General features: G+C 51.7%; 1 protein-coding gene across 2 annotated transcripts; it reads left to right on the top strand.

The window, feature by feature from the left end:
* The first annotated feature begins 691 nt into the window (after positions 1-691).
* Positions 692-21827, top strand: MERTK (MER proto-oncogene, tyrosine kinase). Of its 2 annotated transcripts, none has more exons than XM_085218625.1 (19): positions 692-1015; positions 4221-4593; positions 4843-4943; positions 5133-5306; positions 7095-7181; positions 7974-8089; positions 11153-11336; positions 11640-11791; positions 14683-14833; positions 15444-15597; positions 16935-17020; positions 17329-17424; positions 17720-17800; positions 18440-18532; positions 18609-18727; positions 19387-19496; positions 19844-20003; positions 20381-20517; positions 21294-21827. In XM_085218625.1, the coding sequence occupies exons 1-19, from the start codon at positions 925-927 to the stop codon at positions 21748-21750; spliced, it is 2922 nt and encodes a 973-aa protein (XP_085074751.1). In that variant the 5' UTR covers positions 692-924; the 3' UTR covers positions 21751-21827. The 2 variants fall into 2 exon arrangements, with proteins under 2 accessions (XP_085074751.1, XP_085074750.1); XM_085218624.1 differs by having other exon boundaries at positions 693-1015; positions 14680-14833.
* Positions 21828-22563: the final 736 nt, after the last annotated feature.

Genomic DNA, 22563 nt, shown 5'->3' on the forward strand with positions numbered 1-22563 from the left:
CCGGAGCTGCACAGAAGCAGGCACCCTTAGGCACGGCAGGAGATGCCGAGCCTTCCTGCAGCAGCTTCAGTGCGTTTTGCTTCTCCCCTTTAACCCGGGCCTCCAGCGACACGCGCCCTTCCGTAGCTGCTGATCACTTCAAGATGTCAGGAGCTGCTCTGGAGCACAGGAGGCAGCGAAGGGGGAATTCAATCCCTGCCACCAGGGCCTGGGAACGCACGGGGAATAAGCAGCTTTGCAAGTCAAAGCAGTCTGGAAGTGATTTATTCTTTTTGTTTTGTTTTGTTTTGTTTTTTTCCGCACTAAATTTCAGACTTTTTTTTTTCTTCTCAACTGAAAAAAAAAAAAAGATTTCAGACTGGATTTCATATGGTTCCTTTCTAACAGCCCGAGAAAGGCACGGCCCACCCCAGCTCCCATCAGGAGTCACACACAAGGAGAAACAAGTTGTTTTGCTGTGTCTCCTTGCTGCACATCCACTCCCGTGGGGTGCTGAGACGTACCCAGCGCCATCAGCAGAGCTCTGCACGGCTTTGGGAAGACCGCAGGCAACTGTGAGAAATCCACACTTGCGTGAGCGTTAGGCACGGGGAGCAGAAAGCAGAGAAACACACGGAGGTCGGGGAGGTGGCCCGTTCCCAAAGCCCAGCCCCTTGCGCTGGGCTGGTCTCAAAGCCCTGTTTGTGTTGGGGCACGCGTGTGTCCCGTCGTCACCCCGCTGACCACCCCCCACATCTCTTCGTTACACATCAACACCTCGTCCCTCGGGGTACCGCAGCCCGGTGCTGTCCCCGCCCCGTGCCGAGGCAGGAGGCGTGCCGTGCAGTGCCGTGCCGTGCCGTGCCGTGCCGTGCCGTGCCGTGCCGTGCCGTCACAAGCCGTGCGGGGCTGCGGAGCGGATCCGGTGCTCGGTGCGGGGCCGGGATGGGCGGCGTGCGCTGCGCGCTGCTTTGCGCTCTGCTCTGCGCTCTGCTCTGCGCGCTGCCCCCGCCGCGCTGCGGGGCCGCTGAATTCGGTGAGTCCGGGCCGGGGCTGCGGGCGGGAGCTGCGGGCAGCGGTATTTCCGTCGGCCCTCCCGGTGGGCGGCGGGACCCCGCTCTTTTTTGGGGGAGGGAAGTGTTTTGCCGTCCTGGATTTGCTGATGGGATTTGCCCCCGAGTTGTGCTGGCCGAGATGGCTGCGTGGCCACGCCGCCCGAAGTTGCTGGGTTCGTGGCACCGGCACGCTGTTTGTGGAGCTTAGTTACCTGGAAAAAGCAATGCAAAGAGCCAGACGTGGTCTGGGGGCTCAGAAGCAAAGCGTGGCTGCCTCACAGGAGCTGTTGGGGGTCTGTGTCCACCCGGGAGGGTCGGATGGTGGTGGGATCGGTGGAAAGATGTGCTTCTCAGCTGGGATGGTAGTCAGATCGGTTTGTTTTGGGCAGGGGAGAGTTCACAGCTTGGGCTGTAGCTGGGGGAGCCTGCAGTACCGCAAACCCACCGCTGTTTTCGGATTCAAAGTGCAGTCCTGGAATGTGTCACACAAAAGGAGTGTGAAGCCCAGGGTGTCTTCAGAAGTCAGGTGTGGCCCCAGGGCACATTCATCTCGGACAGCTCTGGTGGGCAGGATGGAGGCAGCAGTCACAAGAGGTGCTCCCCATCCTTCCTCAGGTCAGGCTCTGTGCTGCATGACTGTGAGGATTCACTTCAACAGGTGCCCAAGCAGAAAGGAGATGTCAGCAGGTGCATTATTTCTGCTAATACAGGAGTACTGACATAAGGCATTTGGGGGCAGACCTGTGCATTTTCTAATACTTTCTTTTACTGGGATTGCAGTAGGACAACTTACTGACTCCCCCATGGGGCGTGCAACTCCTCATTTATTGTTTTCATCTATAATAAAGCATCGTGCCTCTTTCAGCAGGCAGACTTTCTGCTTAGGCTCCCTTCTCCAGGCTAGCAGCAGAGAAGGCACGCTGAGCATCATCACTGCTCTGCCACCTGCTTGCTTGCTTATCCTGGCCCTGGGGCCTGAGCTTTGCTAGCGCTGGAGTTTTGCTGCCAGTCTAGGTATATTGAATGAGCAGCATCATGCTTGCACGTGGAATTTCTTCCATGCCAGCTTATGCTGCTGCAGGGCAGTGGACACCCTGTGGGTACCTGGTGGACACCCGCGAACGCTCACTCCCAACTCTGGGGCTCTGGCTTTTGGGGCCAGCCTGAGTAAGCAGCCCTGACCACGGGTGAGTCCTTGGGGACAGCCACACCCCAAACAGCTGGGGATGGAGGGGTGCTCGAAAGGGAGCTCTTCATTCAACAAATTCCTGTTGTCAGCATGAGTCAAAGAGGAAAATATTTCATTCCTGGGCCAGCAAATACCTCTTTCCACTTCATCAGCGCAGAAATTGAGGCTGAGATCCCCTTTGCTTTCCAAAGTTTGCCTTGAAGGGGAACGCAGAGGGAGAGCTGGTGATGGCCAGAAACTGAGCCGGCCCTGTGGGGACCCTGTGGGTCCCAGTGCCACCATGCTGGCTGTGCCCAGCCCCGCAGTGGGGCAGGATGCTGCTCCCATCAGGCGTCCGTCTTTCCTTCATTCAGCCATCCTGCTGGGCTCAGTCCTGCCGGGACGGGAATGCCTCCAACCCGGCTAACCTCTGCCAGGAGAAGGGGAGGGGTTCTCTATGTTGCTCGCTTGTTTGTTTGCTTTCCCTCGGTCTTTTGGGGGTTATCTGGCCACTGCAAAGCTGCTCACCTGGCTGCTGTGAGTAAATCTCACTGCGTTTAGCTGCAGTCACATGGACTTCATGTTACGATGGTGGAGATTAGGAAACGTGTTTAAAAAGCTTAGGGTCTTTTTTTTTTTTTTTTTTCCCTGAAAGGGAAACCCATTGTTTTGTGTGTCAGTCAGGGAGAGCCTTTCTCTTCCCCATGTCCAGCTTCAAAACTCCTCTCGAGTTCCTGTCTAGAAGCACCATTTCTCAGGGGTTAAAAATAGCAAGCAGCTTAGCAAAGGAGTACATCCAGCCTCAAAATTAGGCTGTGTTTCTTGGCTCTGTGCACAGAATGCCAGGCTTGTGCTCCATTTCTTACGATAGTAATGACGTATCTTTAAAAACCTGGAGTTGTTTGATGTTTCAGGACTCAGACCTGCCCCAAAACAAACGCAGCTGAACTCGGGTTGAGCAAAAAGATCGTGTTTTCTGCTCACAGCATTGCTTTTGCTTTTTTGTTTTTATGCTGCGAATAGCTTTTTTGGAAGAGTGAAATTAATGGAGGTTTAACTCTTGTCTGGCACAGTGCCCTCACTTGCAGCAAGGGAGATTTACTGATGTGCTCGGGATTTCTGTATGCCTCCAGAAGCTGAGAAATGAAAGTACCAATCTGCAGGGTATTCTCCAGATCTTCTCTCTTTAGAATATATGCTTTTCTTTTGGGGGAATGGCTGTCCATGGAGCTGCTCCTCGTCTTGTTTGTGGCTGTGTGGAATGCACGAGGAAGGAGGCGGAGGGCACAGCTCAATGACTGTGTGTGTTAAGTGGCATGTAGGTGGGGGAAAGAAACCCATAGAGAAAGCTGGCAAAGTGTCTTCTGTTGGAAAAATGTCTGCAGAAGAGTAGTGTGGTGGGAGAACAAGGCTGCATAGCGGGCAGCTCCTACACACTGTCTGAAGGCAAGTCTCCATCAGTGCAGTTATTTCCCCCCAGCAGCTGGGTGAGGGCAGCTCCCAGCAGCAGCCTGGCTGGCTCAGCCTGCCTTTTCCAGAGAGGCAGCCACAAAGCTGGGTGGTTTTGTACCCCAGAGCACTGTGCTTGCCCTGCGCTGCACATCCCCTGCTGCCCAGCTCACCCACGCTGGGGACAGAGCAGCTTCAGGAGCAGAAAGCCTAAAACCAGCCCATGCAAATCCTCTGCGGGGACTCCTTCCCAGCTGGAAACGCCTGAGATGAGGCCCCTGAAAGGGGTTTTCTGAGTCCCAAATTCCTCCTGCCCGACTCCAGTCCCCAGGGCGTGATCCAGACAAACAGCTCCCGCCTCTGCCCTGCCATGAGAAGAGCACAGTCTGGGACTTTCTGGGTTGCTTAAAGGTGCTTTTGGAGGTGCTGCTTGTACACGTTCAGTCCTGGGACAGCCCCCAGATTCCTGTTTCCTCCCTGAAGCTCCTACAAGAGATGTCTTAGAGGCTTTGAATCTTTTGGGAAAGTTTCTGGGTGACAAGTGACAAACCCGAAGTCTCCTCTTGCAGGTGATGCTGGCGGACACAGAGACCTGAGGTCCCTCTCTGCAGGAGCCCCGCTGGCAAGGCCTCTGTGGGCAAGGCATCACCGCCACAAACGAGGCCTCGCCAGTGGCCACTGGCCTCCCCAGGGCTCAAAGCCTTCCGCCACCTCCCTGGGACAGCTGAAATTTAACCCCACGGTGGGACACGTTGTGATAAATGAGCTCAAGGACGTCACATTTAACTGCTCCATCAAAGTACCTCAGCTGCTGTTCCGGCCGTACTCCCCCGGCATTTCCCTGTGGAAGGATGGCAGGGAGCTGCACACTCTGGACCGCATCGCCACCAGCCACTTTGAGATCCCTGATGAGGAGGAGGTAGCCATGACCTCCACATTCAGGTAACCCGTGCTGTCCTTCTGCAGGAGGGATGTCCCCAGCATGGCCCCTGGGGAGGGACGGCTGCCCTGCAGCCAACAGGAGTAAGCTCCCTAACCCTCAAAGGCAGGCTTTGCACACACAGCATCTGTTAGCCGTGGGCTCTGGGCTTACTGATGCTGATTTCAACCCACCTCCCACCTATCTGTGTTCTGTGTGCAGGGCAACTCTCGCCATCACAGCCCTCACAACCTCACCCTTCTCTCTTGTAGCATCCGGGCTGCTCAGCGCTCGGATAACGGCTCCTATGTCTGCAAACTCAACATCTCTGGCATTGAGATTGCATCTGATCCCATCTTGGTACAGCTGGAAGGTGAGCTGGAGACAAACAAGGCCAGAGGTGCCTGACATGCTGTCATGTCTGCCACAAACATCCAGGGAGGCCTGGATGGAAGGGACTGGTTGGCAAAGCCAAGCCCGAGTGAAACAGTGTGGGGTTGTTGTTGGAGCAGTGCTGCTGAGCTCTCTGAATCTTTTGTTTCTCTCCTTTGCACATGTGCAGGGCTCCCACACTTCATTCAACAGCCTGAGAAGCTGAATGTCACCAAGAACAGCCCCTTCAACCTCACGTGCCAAGCTGTGGGCCCGCCAGAGCCTGTGGAAATCTACTGGTTCCGTAACAATGTCCAACTCAACATGAAGCCCTACATCTCCCCATCAGTGCTGACTGTGCCAGGTGAGCCCAGAGGGAACCTATTCCAGGAGAAGCAGACATGAGCATTTCTATGAGTGCTGGGTATCTTGGCTGCCCACAAGGCTTAGCTCTTAAGGACTTACAACCCTGAATTTAGATTTGAGCCCTGCTGTGCATGCGGGGTGTGCTGCCGAGAGTAGTCCTGCTGCTGTAGGTAACCTTGTTGCTGTTGGCCTCCAGCATGCTGCTGCTCTTGTGGGCTGATCCCCTCTTAACGTCTCTGGAGAACCTGGAAATTGCCCCTGCTAAACATCTCCCTGCCAACCTGGTGAAGCATAGGGAGAAAAGTCCTCTGTGATACAAAACCCAGCGTGGTTATGCTGTAGAGGCAAAAGAGAGGAAGGATTTCTTGATTTGCTCACGCAAAGGAGGCCACTAGGTAATTAACAGCCAAGCTGTAACTGACTTGTCTTGGCATCCAAAGGCAGACTTTAAAAGGCAGTGAAAGCCGGAAGAAGTGACTCATTCCTCTTGGAATGAATCCGGTTGGCCCAAGTTAGGTAGAGATTTTTTTTGGACAGTTCTCTCTGGGTCCAGAAGCCCTGTCACACTGCCACAGGTGCCACTTGGTAAGGCCAGGACATTGCAGCGAGTCCTTCGTGTTGCAGTAGCTGACAGGCATTTCACTAAAATCAGAGAGGCATTTCATTAAAATCATTCCCAGTAAGGACGGTTTTAAGCTTCCAAGTAACAGGCTTTAGGTACAGCACTGTGTGCTGATGCTGCTAGATTTGGTGTCCAAATGTCCTCTATTCATCCGTAGGCTTGGGTTAGTTAGGTTCATTCTACTTGTACATCTCCAGGAGGCTGTTTTCCTTCTACTGGAGAGGAAAAGTCTGTAAAAGCAAGGCTTGGACAGTACCCAAAAAGCAATGGGATGTGTTGATACAATAAACAGGCTGATACATCGTTCCCTGTCCTCATTTCCATCCAGGGATGGTCACACCCTCCTTCTTTGCAGCCAGCCTCCCAGCCAACCGCTGCACATCCAGGTGGATGAGCTGCAAAGGCAGATGACTTTCGGTGCGCTTTCGTGCAGATCTCTGCAGTCTGCTGAGCTAAATTAAAAATGCTGGGAACGCTGCACACAGCTTCAACCACTCAGGGAAGGCAGCAAGCAATGTGCTCCCAGGCACCTGTGCCACCATGTGGACAGCAGGGACAGCTCAGCACCTGTCTCAGGCAGGCATCCTTTGCAAACGTCCTTTGCATGAGACGAAAGTTCTGAGTGCTGTTGCTTGCTGGTCAACTTGCACAGGCCATGCTAACACCCAGAGGAAACCAGCATCACTCTGCATTTGGGTATTTCCAGCAGACCCCGAAAGAAGTCTTTCTTCATTATCAGCTGGGAGATTTGAGCAGTCTTTGGAAAGTAGTCATCTGATTCAAGCCATGGTGGTGGGCTCTTCTGCTTTCTGTCTTTCCCTTTTTGAACACAAAACAAGTGCTTACTCAAGAGGTTGTGCAACGATGCCGTAGAAACACACAGTCCTGTTCTGTGCACTAGTGCTGGCTGCCTGCACATGCTCATGATGTGGAAGGTGGTGAGAAGGTCTGCACGGGTCACCCTCGGTCAGCCAGCTGCCAGCCAGAGGGACAAAAAGTGGTGGAAAAGAAGAGGTTTTTTGTTGCTGGAAAAAATAAAGCGACATTAAAGCAAAGGAAGCCACGATCTTTTTTTTTTTTTTTGTGAGCAACAGGTGGAAAGTTGGTATGATTTGGGCATTTTACACAGGTGCAGCAAACAGGTCCTTGGTTTTTCCCCTGCAGGTCTCAATGAAACAGCACTGTTCAGTTGTGAGGCTCACAACAGCAAAGGGCTGACTGCTTCCAACCCTGGGCAGGTCAACGTGAAAGGTAAGTGGGACCATGGTGTTACCTTTACCTGTTGAGTACATCTGTCCATCAGGAGCTGCCTGAACCTCCACATTTGCCAGCACTCGTTCTACACTAGCTGATGGTGGTGTCTTTAGGACTTGCACATTTGTTTTTCCCTGTTTGAAAATGATATTTAAAATCAAGCAGGTTGCAGGTAGTAGCACAATCACCCAGTGCTGTTTGGTCATTTGAAGCAAGCGTAGCCCCAGTGTTGCAGCCGTGGGAGGAAACACCAAAAAGCACATTTGAAAGCAGAACTGTCAGACCCGGAGTAGGTTTCGGAAGGGTTGTATCATTCTTTTCCTTCCTTCACAACCAGGGCAGCACTCACAGTTTTCCATAGGAAATGGTGTTAATTCTTGACATTCCTAATGGGAACCACGCCGGTAATGCAAGGAAGGTGTTCCCCAAAATATGTCATTGCCTCTAAGCATTGTTTCAGCTCATAGATATAGAGCACTATCAAAACAGAGATTTTCAACTTCCCTGCCAGTGGTCTAAAATATCTACAATGCACCGATACGGGATACTGCTGCAGCTCTAACCAGGACAGTTCCTGGGCTTCTTGCACAGTTGAACTGAGCCCCAGGAGCTGCACGGGGGAAGCCAGCCAGGCCACGTCTGTGCTAAGGCATAAACCTACTGAGCTTGTACTAGGCATGTGGGCTGCTGTGCTCCTACCAGTACAGCCCCACTGCCTGCCCTGAGCTAGGCAGAGCTTCCCATAGCTCTTCTGCACAAGAGCTGACCGTGCTTGGCTTGGCCTTCCAGGAATACCATCTGCACCAAAAACTGTGCATGTCCTGAAGAGAATGGCCCACAGCATTGTGATCTCCTGGGTGCCAGGCTTCGATGCGTTCTCTCCTTTGAACAGCTGCAGTGTGAAGGTAAGTGTGTGGCCCCTGCCTCTACAACCTGGATCCTCAAAGGCAGGGGAAAATCAAAGATCTTTGGCATGAACCACGTGGACTTGATCAAGCTATTTGTTTGGGCAAATTGAGCTGGACTTTCCCAGTAGTTTTGAAAGGGGAAGCGCAAAGTCAAGAAGTCAAACCTGAGGAGTAGAGTCCCTAGGTGCTGGTAATCTAGGCAGCTGGAGCACCACTATGGTGGACAAGAGGCTTCAAAAGGAGATGTGCTGGGCCTGGTGTGGTCTGCTCACAGAGCGTGGCTTTGCTCTGCCTGCTGCCAGGAGAAAGTTCACTGAAAGGCTTCCTGCAGAGAAGTTGAATGGGAAAAGGGCTGTGCTGGGTGCCACCACCCAGACAGCTGTTTGGGTAGGCAGAGGAAACAGGATGCAAATGCTGGTCCTCAAGTAGTGAGTCATGAGGGGAGAAGGTCATCTCATTTCACTTGAAATACGTAGAATAGGCAACATGGGAGGGAAACAGGAACCTCTAAATTGAAGTTTAGATCTCTCAGTCGAGACGGTCAGGTTGTCAGGTCTCTTCGTAGAGAGATGCCCAGAAAGATGCTCTTTGGGAGGTTTCCTACATCCTGAATTGCTACTAGCACGTGCTTGTCCCCACTTTTACCTTCTGATCAAACACTTCCCAGATGTGGCCTTTCCACTGGAGTTTGGAGATGGAGGCTTCTCTCAGCTCTCCACTCCTGACACCTTGTGAGTACTGGGGAGGAGCTGAGGGTTGTCAGTCTCCTGGACAAGCTAGTGAAGCCATCTTCATGGATTCATGAAGCCCTGCAAATAGCTTCTGCCTGCTGCCCATCCTTGTCATTGCAGAGTCTCACTGTCCAAACCCATTGCTTGCTCTCTTCCGGATGCATTTTTTGCAATGGTTAATCTGTACCCTGGTTCAGGCAGTACATAGTCTGTTCTGGGATGAGGAGCAGCCACTGCCAGGAGAAATCCTACGCAGAGTGAACTCAGCATATTGTGGCACCCAAAACTTCCGCATTTACAAACCCTCTGTACTCATTAACCTTCATGTCAGAGCAATCCTCCTTCGGCTCTTACACCGAAGGTCCTATCTCAGAGCATTAAAAATTACGTGGCTTTAAGTAGATCGTGTGAACTCTCGCTGGTGGGAAGTGAAAATGCTCAGAAGCCTGAGTGGCAGCGGTGACAGCAGAGCTCCAGCTCCCAGCTTGCTCCAGTGCCCTCCCATAACCCTCAGACAGCTCCCACGACCAGCGCTGTGTTTGCGCCCATGGCTGAGCGAAAGGCTGTGTGGAGTGAGGAGCCAGAGGACAGACTGTTTCCTCCCTTTTCCTCCCAACCTATTTCTATGTGATGTGTTCTCTGACCTCTCAGGAGACAGAGGATGTTGGAAGGCAGGTAAAAGTGAAAGGAGTTACTGAGGGGAAAGGTACCTGAGCTAATATTAGAGCCGTGTCCACCACCGCATTCCGACTGGAGCTCAGGAAGTGGGGTGGAGAGCCAAGGAATTTCCTATGACTTCATGTTCATGGTCTGTCAGTAGGAAATAGCCTTTTCAAATTGGAAAACAAGACATGATTTCTGGCAAAAACACAGCCGTGACTAAGCCTTTTTTCTCCTGTCTTCTTTGATAATCCTCTTGCTTGGGTAGCATGGCCCATCAACCCCATAGATCGTTTTTGAGCATGCTGGTGCTTAAAGCAGGAGCTGTTCTTATCATATCTGACGAGTTCAAGCTGTTAAAGTTTGTAAAAAACATGTTTTTAAAATGAACACCTTAGTCTGATAGACTCTTTCCAGAAAAAAAGTATGGGTTGTCTTCTGAGTAATCCACGTTGCTCATGCCAATGTCTCTCATTCTCGTTCTTCCCTCTTTTGCCCACCACCTAGTGAGGCTGCTCTTGTGGGTCTTGTTGTGTTCTGAGAACTTTGCTGACATGCATGGAAAGCAAAACAGAAGAGGTGATGCTGAGCTAGCAAGTGGCTCTCACGCCTGATCAGAGCAGAAGCTCAGTGTCCCAGCCCTGCATCTGGGGTTGGATAAGCCAGTTAGCATCACCGGCTGCAGTGGAAACAGGTCCTGGAATATGATGAGATGCTTTTCCCCAATGTGAGCAGTCATTCCAGCCCTTCAGGGAGTTTCTTCAGCCCTAATAAACTGGAAATACAGCTTATCTTTGTGCAAAAATCATGATTTGTTTCTAATGCATTGAATTCATCCATTCTGTTAAATGATCATAGAATCGGGTTGAAAGGGACCCAAAAGGCCACTCAGTCCCGACCCCCTGCCATGGGCTGGCTGCCCCCCCACCAGCTCAGGCTGCCCAGGGTGTCATCCAAGCTGGCCTTGGGCACCTCCAAGGCTGGGGCACCCACAGCTCTCTGGGCAGCCTTCTCTGGGTAATGATGGAGTGTAATGAGGACTGTGATTGGTCCTTCTGGAGGGTTCACGAGAGGGAAGACTGTGCTAATACAGTGAGCTCCCTGATGGGGAGAGAGTCTCTAGAGCTTTCCCAAGGCACAGATTGCATCTAGACCTTCATCCTTAACGTCCTTGGCTGCCTGGTTCCCCATCGATTTGACTGATGCTCCCCTGGGGCTGTGTACACTCTTGTCTCCCGCAAAGTCTGATAAGTTCTGTGAATAATGATGTGCTGAATGAAAACAAGCTTCATTTTGTTTGTTTGAGACTCACTGCCTGGTAATTTAATAGGGTGCTCCTTTTGCTTCCAGTTGCAAGAAATAGCAAATCATCCGTGCCTCCCTTTGTTTTCCACATTTTCACACATATCTGCCATGTCAAGCTGCATCTCTTTCTTCTCCACATGCATTTGAGACCCAGCACTGGGTTCTGAGAATGGCCTGGTGTCAGCTTTCTGCTTGGGAGGGATGAGGCGGCATCCAAGAACGAGGCCCTGGTGTTGTTTTGATGGAGGACAGAAGGGGAGGCAGGGCTCTGGATCCTGTTTACAGATGTAAAATCCTGCTGTGCCTCTCAGCCTGCAGGTTGTTGCTGACTAATCCCTGTTTCTGGACTGATTTTTCCATTAAGGTCAAGGAAGCCGTTCCACGAAGCAATGTCTCATTTCTGCTCTTTAACACGTCGGTGCCTCCCCACATGTATCACATCCAGCAGCTGTGGCCCATGGCAGATTATAACATTAGTGTTTCTTGCAAGAATGAAGTCGGTTGGTCGGCATTTAGCCCCTGGATAACAGCCAGTACCACGGAAGGAGGTAGGAAATGAGTTGCTAGTGCTGAGAAGGGTTTCCCTGCGCACTGCCGTGCTCTGTGCAGGACTGCCTGGATGAGTTGCTGCTTCAGAGAGATGGTTGTTTGGGGTTGGGATATCTTGACTTTCAATTGGAGAAAGGAAATGTACCCACATGTGATCACCTGCTGGAAATATTAAAGGCAATTGGAAATAGTGGATGCTGTCTGCTTGAGCTACAGCTCATTTTCAGCCCACCTGCCACGTCCCTCAGGGATGCACACGTGCACCTGCCTCCCCTCACCTTATTTCTCTTTGACTTCTGCAGCTCCAACTACCCAGCCGCTGAATGTCACAGTGTCACTCAACGAATCCAGCTCCTTCCTGGAAATCCGATGGGTGAAGCCACCTCTTGAGAGGACACACGGGGAGCTGCAGGGATATCACATCTGGCACACGTGGATGGACTCCAAGGGGCTGGTAAGTCACCAGGGGACTGGGGGAGAGTTTAAGCATAGACAACCCGTGGCACTGAGTTTTTGTGCTCTAGGAGCATGTTAGGGCAGGGGACCTGTCCACAGCATATAAAGTCATTTGGCACAGCCTTGCTTGCCTCCTCCAGGCTTTGGGACATCTTAGGTACTGGGCAAAACAGCGTGAGAGATGGAGGATGGGATTCCATCCAAGTTCTGCTTGTGGCCAGGGAGCCTTTGGATAATTGCATGGATGTATCCAGCCATCCCCTCTGCGCTGTGGTTTGGTCTTCCTCTGTCCCAGGCCAAAAGCACAGAGAGGCACTGACGACCTAAACTCTGTGTGGAAAAAGTGACTCATGCTCTTTTTTTGTAAGATGCTGCATTTTCTGTTCTCCTTTTATGCGTCTGAAAAAGAGCATGTATAGATCCAGGCTGAATGAAGTCAAGGAAACAATATTATGGTCTTGTGACTAGCATGGAAAAAAAATGCTGACACATTTGTCGTCTCTTAAGCAGTAAGTAAAAAACAGGCTGTGCCCTTAAGCTCTGGGAAACTTATTATTATTTTTTTTAAATAAAATTCCCAAGTTAAATGCTTCGGCAGTGAAATTTCTGCTCAGGACCCTGGTCCATTACTGTTCTTGTTCATGCTGGCTTTCAGAAGGCTAAAAACCCCACTAGTGAGGAGTGAGTTCAGATGGGAGGTAGGAAGCTCTGCTGGGCAGTTATCTACCAGACAACCTTGGCTTTGCAGATCAAAAGGTGCTCACTGCTGCTTTGTTTTATCAGCTCATGGGCTTTCTGAAAGGCAGAAATGCCTGTGAAGATGCCCAGAGGCAGCGAGCCAAGGGCAGGGGCCAGCACTTGTTATCCTAAGGGCTGTTGCAGAATTCAGAGGCATGGGGATGGCAGTTGGCTGTGCCACGTCCCTCACAGAACATCCTTGGGCTGGCTGTGGAGCTGGGCGCCCTCGTGAGCTGCTTGCAGTCTGTCTGCTGGAACTGACGGACAGACAGACCAAAGCACAGGAGCAATGTGGTTGTTGCCATTTGCCAAAAATAAGTGAAAAAGCTTTTGTTTTTCAGACATAAAGCCTCTGAATTTTGGCTCTGGAGAGGTTGGATATTAAATGCTAGATATCCCCAGCTTCTTTTCTCCTTCCTGTGCTAATGGCCCCACAGAGCACAAGTGCTGCGAAGAATCCTGCCCTTCTCACATCAGACTTCCCCCCAAATAACAATCAGTTTGAACGTCCTGGCACCAGAACTGCGGTGGGATAGTGGATTTCTGTGTCAGCAGGGCCACCTGCAGGCCTCTTTTTCTCCACAATCAGCTTAAAAAAAACAATTTTTAAAACTTCAAAAAAAGTTCTGGTTTTATTTTTAAACCAGCGATTCTTGCTTGACCCAGGGCTGCAGGAGCTGAGACGCGAAGGAATTCCTCAGCTACCACAAGACTCATAAAAATCATTAAATTTGGCAATTCTGTCCTGACAGAAAGGCTGTCTGCTTTGAAAATGTTCTCATACTCTCCGCGAGCCGTTTGCTATCTGTTCGGCTCTGTCCTCAAGTGACACAGCAGGGCTGTGGGAGATGTTAAAGGATCCCAGTGCAGTTTTAGGCTGGCGGTGGGAAAATGACCTCGTGTGCATTTCCACTGACGGATGCCATGAAAGCAAAGTGGTTGGAAAAGAGATGTTCCTCAGGGCAGTGCCTTCTGCTAGTGCCTCTGGAGCTCTGCCTGGTGCTTGTCTGTGTTTCACATCAATTTTGGTGGCCTTTTTGTGAGCAGAAATCAGTTCTGATTTCCTCCTTGCCCACCCTGCTGCCATTTTCGCTTGGCCATGTGAAGTTGAGCAGCAGCACAGAGCCAGGCTCTGCCTCTCCCAGCAGCCTGCCAGATGTTTTGCACATCACAGGGCAGTTGCTTTGCAGCTGGCAACCAGCGAGGAGCAGCAGCAGGCACTTTTTCAGCTGCTTGGCTGAGTCACAAGAAGATCAGGAAACAACAGAGAATTTGCAAGAAAAGATCACTTGTGTTTTTATCAAGGAAAAAAGAACTTTGCCATGAAACACACTGACATCTCTAAAGTCACCAGGCAAGAAAACACACTTTTAAAGCTGGAAATATGACTAGCTTGACATAAAACCAGAAGATGTCTGCCCTAAGACTTACTCTCTGTGGCCAGGCACTGGAAGGATGAAGCTGAGAGCACTGCAATAGAAAGCCATGGGGCAGTGCCATGCGAGGGAGTGGTGGTGGCTCAGGGGCTCGTGGGACTGCCTGGCACAAGGCTCACAGAGCTCGGGTGGCACCGCGGGGCCATGGCCACCTGCCAGGCACAGAACAGAGCCCGTGCTGTCCCTGGGTGCGTCACATCCCCACGCTGTGTGGGACAGAGCTGCAGCATTGCTGTGGCCCTTGTGCCAGCTCCTGGCAATCAGGAGCACAGCGTCAGGCAGGGTAGTGTTACTCACACTGGAGGAGTGCAGGCTGATGTTTAGAACACCTTTATGGGTGTGGAATGGGGCTGATGGCTGTAGAAGTGAGAGGAGAAAGGTGTTTCAGACCCTGGTGCGTGCAGAGCCTTTCCTCCTCCCTTGCAGGATGGCTTTCTTGCCTCTTTTCTGGCTCTGTCCTGCTGCTTCAGTTGATAAGCAAAGAGCAATAGAGGCATGAGACTGAAACAGGAAACAAGGCTCGGCTCCTTTTCAGATCCCGTCCGCTCCTCTCAGGGCTATTATTCTCCATAAATAGCTTGCTGCTCCTGCTGTATTTCCTCTGTGCTTCCAGAAGCAAAGCCAAGCAATGGTATAATGAATTCAGCAAACCTCTGGCTTTCACTGTTGCTGTCAGCCCCATCCCATGCCTGTCTTCTCCTCTCGTCTCCAGCAGAACGTCTCCTCGGAAGCCCAGCATAATGCCACTGTGGCCATCCTGCCCGTGGTGGCCACCAATGCCACCTGCTCAGTGCGTGTGGCTGCTGTCACCAAGGGAGGCGTGGGGCCCTTCAGCAGCCCGGTGGAGGTCTTTGTTCCTGCCAGTGGTAAGGAGATTCCTGTCTCTGTGGGTGGGGGATGCTGTGGAAGCACACAGTGTATGCTTTCCTTGACTGGTGGTTTGCACAGATCTGGTCAGAGTTCCCTGCTACCATCACATTCCGTCAGTGCCAGATGCTGTCCCCATTGGCCTGGCTATGTGAATGCAGCACCAGGAAGTTCATAGAGTCGTTAGGGTTGGAAAAGACGTCTGAGATCATCTAGGCCATCCATCAAGCCACCCCCACTGTGCCCATTGACCTACAGTGCCACAACCCTATAGTTCTTGAACACCTCCAGGTGACCTCACCAGTCCCTGGGCAGTTGTGCCACTGCCTCACTGCTCTTTGGGAGAAGGAATTGTTCCTAACAGCCAAACCGAACCTCCCCTGGCCCAACGTGATGCCATCCCCTCTCATCCTATGGCCCTTCCCTGGGAGCAGAGGCTGACCTCACACAGCCTCCTTTCGGGTCGCTGCCAGAGAGCCATGAGGTCTCCCTGAGCCTCCTCTTCACCAGACTGAATAGGGATTGGTTTCTAAGCCACTGGGATATCCTCCTCTGCTCTCCATGGGCTGACTGTCTTTCACCGGCTCTGCTAACATGATGTTTCTTTAGGGTTAATAACCTCAGCTCCCTCTTCAACACCAGCATCTGGGAACACGGACTCCTTTATAGTAGCACTGGGCTTCATCTGTGGTACGGTTGCTGTCGGGCTGATCCTCTGCTTGTCTGTGGTCATCCAGAAAAGATGCATGGAAACAAAGTATGGGTAAGCCAAAGGGAGAGCAGCTGATGGTGGTGCTCTGGGCTGGGCAGATGGCAGGCATGGGGGCAAGGACAGGCAGGGGAGCTTTGCCCGCTCTGGATCCAGGGAGAAGGCTTCTGCCTCTTTCAGCATTGTCATTTCCCATTTTTATGCCAGTGAGAGGCACAGGGGAACTAAGTGTGATTTTACCACAGCAACAGTACTTCCCCTTCCTTTCTTAGCTCAGCAGTGCACCTTTTACTTAATTATTCCTATTTTTAAAGGGAAGTAAACTCGGGCAACTCAGTATGGGAGGTGACCTTGGCATTTTGACACAGTGGAGAGAGAACAAAGATGTATGATATCCTGTGTCCTGTGGCCTGGAGAAACCCCTCCTGCCTCGTGGACCAAACCTGCTGCTGAGTGCAGCATCAGTGTTGGCAGGGCAGAGACCTCTGGACCACACTTAGTGACGTTTTTAGTAGCATGGACAAAGGACTGTTATCTACTACAGTAAGCCAGCACTGCTCACTCACCCTCGTGACTTTCTGAGTGGCATTTAACTGCCCTGTCCTATTATTTGTGCTAAATAATTGTGGCGTTACCAGCTTTTCTTACAAGCGGTATCATTGGATGCCCACTGCCAAATGGAAAAATGATATAATCCACTCCTTTGGAAATGCATCACTTCAGTAAGGGAGTTTATTGAGCTGGCAGTGAATGACGTCTGCTTTGGTCTCGCATGGCATCACCTTAATCCCACTCTGAAGAATGGTTGTCTGTAAGAATCTCTAACTGATGTAACATTATGGGCATCTCCGTGTCCTTGCAGTTTTTGTTTCCCTGAGCTGGGCCTCTGCATGGCCCTGCTCCACAGGGGCAGCACAGCATCTCCCAGCAGCATGCCCACCATTGTTTTGGGGCTGTGGTGTACACCTCCCATGACTGCTTTTTGGCTAAAGGATTGTGGTGACTAAAGGAGCTACGTGCTAATGTGGAGCACTGATAGGCTCAAGCTGCACATGGTGCAGAGGAGGTCACTGTAGGAAGTGGGTAGTATTGCTACCAGCCCAGATAGCTGTGAGACTAGGAAATGAGTATCCCATTTCCTCCCCAGAATACCTCTGTGACTCACTCCTTTGTAGATCAGCCTTGTTTATCAAGTAGATGTTTTGATCGGACGTTGTAGGCAATGGCAATGATCCAGAGAGAGGGAAATGAAAAGGATCAGAGCAAATGTGCATTTCCTCCTTTGCTGCTGATCTCATGGGTTGCTCTGTGGTCACCCGTGCCTGCAGCTGTGGTTCTCTGAGCAGAGGGAAAACAGCTGAAGTGGCCTCATACACCTTCTATCCCACCAGGAATGCCTTCAGCAGAAATGATTCAGAGCTGGTGGTAAACTACACAGCCAAGAAGTCCTACTGCCGGAGAGCCATCGAACTGACATGTGAGTGTTCTTTTCATCCCTCTGCGAGCAGGTGACAGGATAGCAACATGGCAAACCATGGGCCCGATTCTTCCAGTTCTTCACATGTCTGCCAAGCTGGGTTTCCTCACCTGGTTGCCTGTGAAATTCTAAGGCTCTGTCTCCAGCTGGATGGCCCATGGGCATTAAGGGAAGCTCAGCTGCTACAAAACTATGAAACCTTGCCCCTCAGTCAGCTCTCTCTGTACCATGCCACACCCTGACGCTGTAAATGGTAGGCCTGCAACTGAAGTCTTCTGAGTCTGAACTCCTCTTCCCCTCTCTTGCAGTGGGTAGCCTGGGCGTCAGCAGCGAGCTCCAGCAGAAGCTGCAGGATGTCGTCATTGACAGAAATGCCCTCAGCTTGGGGAAAGTCCTGGGAGAGGGTGAGTGATGGTGCTGCAGGGGCTGGGGGTGGGTACGTGGCTGGACTGATGGGGCAGGGACTGCTGCTGATGTTCACATCATCGCCTGGCCCCTGGATGGCAGAGCGTCAGGCTGGGAATTTGGACCCCTAAATTCATGTCTTTGTCCTGCCACGAGGACACAAGCATCCCCTTCTGCCTTTTGGAGACAAGGTCTCTGTCTTAGAGCATTACAGATCTTTGAGAAGACAGTGATGTCTCAACAGGCAGCGTGTAGAGGTGTGGGTAAAGTGGTTGCTTCTTTCCCATGGCGCAGGGGAGTTCGGGTCAGTGATGGAGGGGCGTCTCAGCCAGCCAGAAGGCACCCCACAGAAGGTGGCTGTCAAGACCATGAAATGTAAGTAACCTGGCCTTGCACAACCTGCTGCTGTTTGGCACAGCAGGTACTGGTGCTCCTGAAACCCCTCTCTGGGACTCTCTCTATATCCTGGAACTGTTCTGTAGGGATGCTGGTCTCTGCCACTGCTCCTGGTCCTAGCCAGAGAGACACAGCTGTGGCAGGAGATCTGCTGAGCAGGTGCTGAGCAGTAGAAGAGAAAGCGTGGTGGATATGGGGAAAGGTGTGTGGGTTGTCTTGTGCCCTTTTCAAAAGGTGACCAAAGCCCTGCTAGGAAGGGCACTCCTCTTACAGCCAGTTTTGTCTTGAGGAACTGGGAAATGGCAGGACTTGTCTCTGGACAGATTAGAGACCCCAGGCTTTTTGGGGATGCTCATATCTAATCTTTCTTTGTGCTGTGGCCTCTGTCCACCCTGACCCATTGCTTACTGCATGAGTGGGGTGAGACTGTTTCCTGCTTCCATATGCTGCATAACCCAATGCTGGTGCAAACCTCTGGTGTGATTGTCTCTGTCATATTGGTGGTCCCTTACCCTTTGCCCACACAAGAACTCTGCTGTAAACGGATGTGGCAGCAGTGATTAAAGTGTTAAAGCTCTCAAGATCTTAAATTTCCTGCTTTTTTTCTTTGCTTCCCAGTGGATAACTTTTCCCATAGAGAGATAGAAGAGTTCCTCAGTGAAGCAGCGTGCATGAAGGACTTTGACCACCCCAACGTCATCAAGCTCCTAGGTACGGGGTCCCCAGGTTGGGCTGGGAGTGGGACCATACTCAAGTCCTACGTGTGAGCTGTGTCTGTGTGTTCCAGGCGTGTGCATCGAGCTGAGCTCTCAGCAGATCCCCAAGCCCATGGTGGTTCTCCCCTTCATGAAATACGGTGACCTGCACAGCTTCCTGCTTCGCTCCCGGCTGGAGATGGCACCCCAGGTAACGAAGGCAGGTAGCAAAGGGTCCTGTGCCTGCAAAGAGCACTGTACCTCTTTTAGGGACACCGGGCAAAACCTGCCTTTGGTTTTGGGGAACTGCAGGAGGACTTGGTTGTAGCCCTGCCCCCTGCTTTGTTGGGTGCTGGCAGTGGGATCTGGCTCCACACAAGCCTGTGGGATTCATGCCTTCCTGAGTCATGGTCAGCTTGCTCCACACCACAACCCACGGTCCTTTTCTACAGAGCTACTTTCTAGCACGTAATATGTGATGTTAAGGCAGCCAGTGGGAACAGCCACAAGGAAACAATATCTAGTTGCAGGCTGCATTCAGAAGTTGTGAAAGGAGGAAGCAGAGGTGCAAAGGGTATGCATGAGATGTCTGGTTTGCCAAGATGGGCTGTTCTGGCCTGCATTACAGCCTGGCAGACAGCGCTTGGTTTTGTTTCTGAAACAGCTGTCCCAGCATCTGCAGCTTCTTCAGGTTTCTGATTCAATAAATCTCGTGGTCTGAGGCTGTCACCCTTGGTGGCCACTGCTGTGTGCTCCCTGTGTTCTCTGAGACTATCAGAATGTTAGGCAGCTGGCCTGGGCAGAGTCTGGTCAGACCAAACGTGCCTCCCAAAGCACTCAGATCCTCTGACCCACATCCTCCCTCCTCAGTTTGTGCCCCTGCAGACTCTGGTGAAGTTCATGGTGGATATTGCCCTGGGCATGGAGTACCTGAGCAGTCGGCAGTTTCTCCACAGGGATTTGGCGGCTCGGAACTGCATGTGAGTTTGCTTTCCTTCTGTGTTGGCCTGGCAAGGTGAAAAGTAGTGGAAGTCCCATGGCTTTATAGTGCTAGGAATGAGCATACAGAGTGGGTTTCTTTAAGTAGAACCTCCCTTGGAGTCTCCTGGAGAGATGTAGCAAGGAGACCAATCTCAGAACTAGAGTCCAGCATTTGGCACGTCAAACTTTTCTTTCTTATCATTTCTTGAGCTGTAGAAAGAAGAGTCAGTCGTACACAGTGTTTCAAGGGCCAGCCTGATGAAGGCGTGATCACCAGTCATTATGCACCTGTCAGGAAAGCAGACTTTGCCTCCCCAAGGCTCTCTGACCCTGTTTGTACCTGTAGGTTACGGGATGACATGACGGTGTGCGTGGCAGACTTCGGGTTGTCCAAGAAGATCTACAGCGGCGATTACTATCGTCAGGGCCGAATAGCAAAAATGCCAGTGAAGTGGATTGCGATAGAGTCCCTGGCTGACCGTGTCTACACCACCAAGAGTGATGTGGTAGGTACACATGGCTGGGCAGCCAGGAAGCAGGAGCCAAGAGCAAGAAGGTGATCCCTGAGTCGAGTCCTCCGCAGCTGTGGCTCTTTGTAGAGGTTGTTCTTGTACCTTGCAAGTGCAAAAGCCAGTCAGTAACAGGCCGTGCTGACCTTTTGTTGCCTGCCCAGCATCCTGGAATAAGTTTATTGAGTGGGCTGCTTGCCTGTCGTATGGCATTTCTTATCATTTCCAATTTTGGGGAAGGCAGGACTGAAAATACAACTATTAGCATTGTGCGAGAGCCCAGTGGATGCTAGGAAGTGACCTTTCCCCATGAAAAGACTCATTCATTCCTCCTGGAAATGTCCTTGCAGCACGCTTTCCCTTTGTTATCACAGTGGGCATTTGGCGTTACCATGTGGGAGATAGCCACCAGAGGGATGACTCCGTACCCAGGGGTGCAGAACCACGAGATTTATGAGTATCTATTCCACGGGCAGCGGCTCAAAAAGCCTGAGAACTGCTTAGATGAACTGTGAGTATTACACCACTATGCCCACGCTGCAAAAAAACCTCCCATGTCCCCGCTCCAACTGTCCCCAGACACTGAATTCAAATAAAAATGTCAAAGACAGAACCTTTTTTCCTTGTAGGGTCTGACAGGCAGGGAGCTCACAGGAACACACACACAGGTTAGCTCTGAGAAGACAACTGGCCAGAATAGTGGTGTGGGTCAAATTTTAAGTGAGCATGTCTCATAAAAAAAAAAAAAGCTCAAAATCTTTAATGTTCTGTTAATCTCCTGAGTTTTAATACGAGTCAGATCCCATAGCAGAGTATGACCCAGGGATGAGAGAGCATCTTCTTAACTCCAGGCAAGGTGTCACACAGAAATCTCCAAAAATATCCCCAAAGAAGGCAGTGTGTTGGTGGGGTTCACACCAGAGGCTGATGATGGGCTGTCTGCAGCAGGTGGCATGGGGTGGGTGAGAAGTGCCAGAGGTCACCTTGCTGGGTCCTGCAGAGGTGGCAGCAGTGCCCTCTGCAGTTTGTGGTGAAGGAGTCAAAGTTTTTGTTGTTATTTCATTTTTAAGACTGTTTTGCCCTAAAGGTCTTGCCTAGGGGTGCTGCGCTCCTTTCTCAACGAAACAGCTAAAGTGGGGAGTGGGTTTTGCTTTGTTTTAATGCAAAGTGACTCGGGACTCACCCAGTTTCCAAGCAGGGAATCAGAACACGTACATCTCGAAGCCCAACACTCAGCAACATCCTCCAATCCTCCACAACAGCTGCATTTCCTCTCCTCATTTCCAGGTACGATATCATGTCCTCCTGCTGGAGGGCTGAACCTGCTGACCGACCGACGTTCTCGCAGCTGAAAGTTCATCTGGAGAAGCTTTTGGAAAGCCTTCCTGCCCTGAAGGGGTCCGGGGACATCATCTACGTCAACACCAGCCTGCCAGAGGAGAGCCCCGACTCCACCCAGGATTCGGGCTTCCCCCAAGCGGACTCTGACTTGGACACCGGGGACATTGTTGAGCCCTGCTGCTCCCACACGAAGGCAGCGCTGGTGGCAGTGGATATCCACGATGGGGGCTCGAGGTACGTCCTTGAGAGTGAGGGCAGCCCCACGGAGGAGGCTTACGTCCCACTGCTGCCCCACGAGGGCTCGGCATGGACCGAGGCCAGCACCTTGCCTGCTGGCAGCTCGCTTGCAGCTCAGCTGCCCTGTGCTGATGGCTGCCTGGAGGACTCTGAAGTGCTGCTGTGAATGGAGCCTGCACAAAGCAGGGTGTGAATCGGGACAGAGAGATTTTATTTTAATAAACAGTCTTATTTCTTCTTGCATTATTTTCATACGGGCCTTCCTGGTGAAGACCACAAGGTGGTTAAACGCTCTAAGGATGTTCGACGTACTGGGAGGCTTTGGGTCCTGGCTCACAGGGCAGCCCATGTCCCCCTGAGGGTAACAGCTATGGCAGGGGTGGGCAGTGTGGAGATCTGGGGTAAATGGTGCTGCCCACATGGAGTTGCCTTCCTGCAGCCCAGGCTGTGCTGGCACCAGAAAAGGTGGGATTTCTTTCTTTACTTTTTTTTACCCTTTTCAGCGTTTTCAGTTGCTTTTTCAACGAGCAGTACTGTGGATGGCCAGGGCTGACACACAGCCCTCTGGGGGCATTTCATACAACGATACATCCCTGCTGAAAACCACCAAGCAGAATCCAAATGACAGCACCAGGACCTTTGCAATCTCCTATCCAAACAGTGGGTTTTGGTTTGTCCCCAGTGCATCTCCACACACTGATCATCCTGGCCTACCTGTGTGCAGAGAAATGCATCGCTCCTGCTGATGGCATTATGGGAGACTGGATGGGGGAGGCCCAGGAGCGATGGAGCCGCCCTTGGCCTACCTGAGAGCTGCTCTGGGGCTTGCATCCCTTCTCTGTTTTGGGGGGATTTCTGCTCTTTCCATCTCACAGGCTGATTTAGAGCACCCCACTGCAGGCTGGGAAGACATTCCTCAAAACTCTGCCCTAGGAGCCCTCTGCAGCCCTGCCGGTACCCAGACCCAGCTCTCATTACT

The sequence above is a fragment of the Meleagris gallopavo genome, chromosome 2 (genome assembly GCF_905368555.1).
Source record: "Meleagris gallopavo chromosome 2, MGAL_WU_HG_1.1, whole genome shotgun sequence".
Classification (NCBI taxonomy): Eukaryota; Metazoa; Chordata; class Aves; order Galliformes; family Phasianidae; genus Meleagris; species Meleagris gallopavo.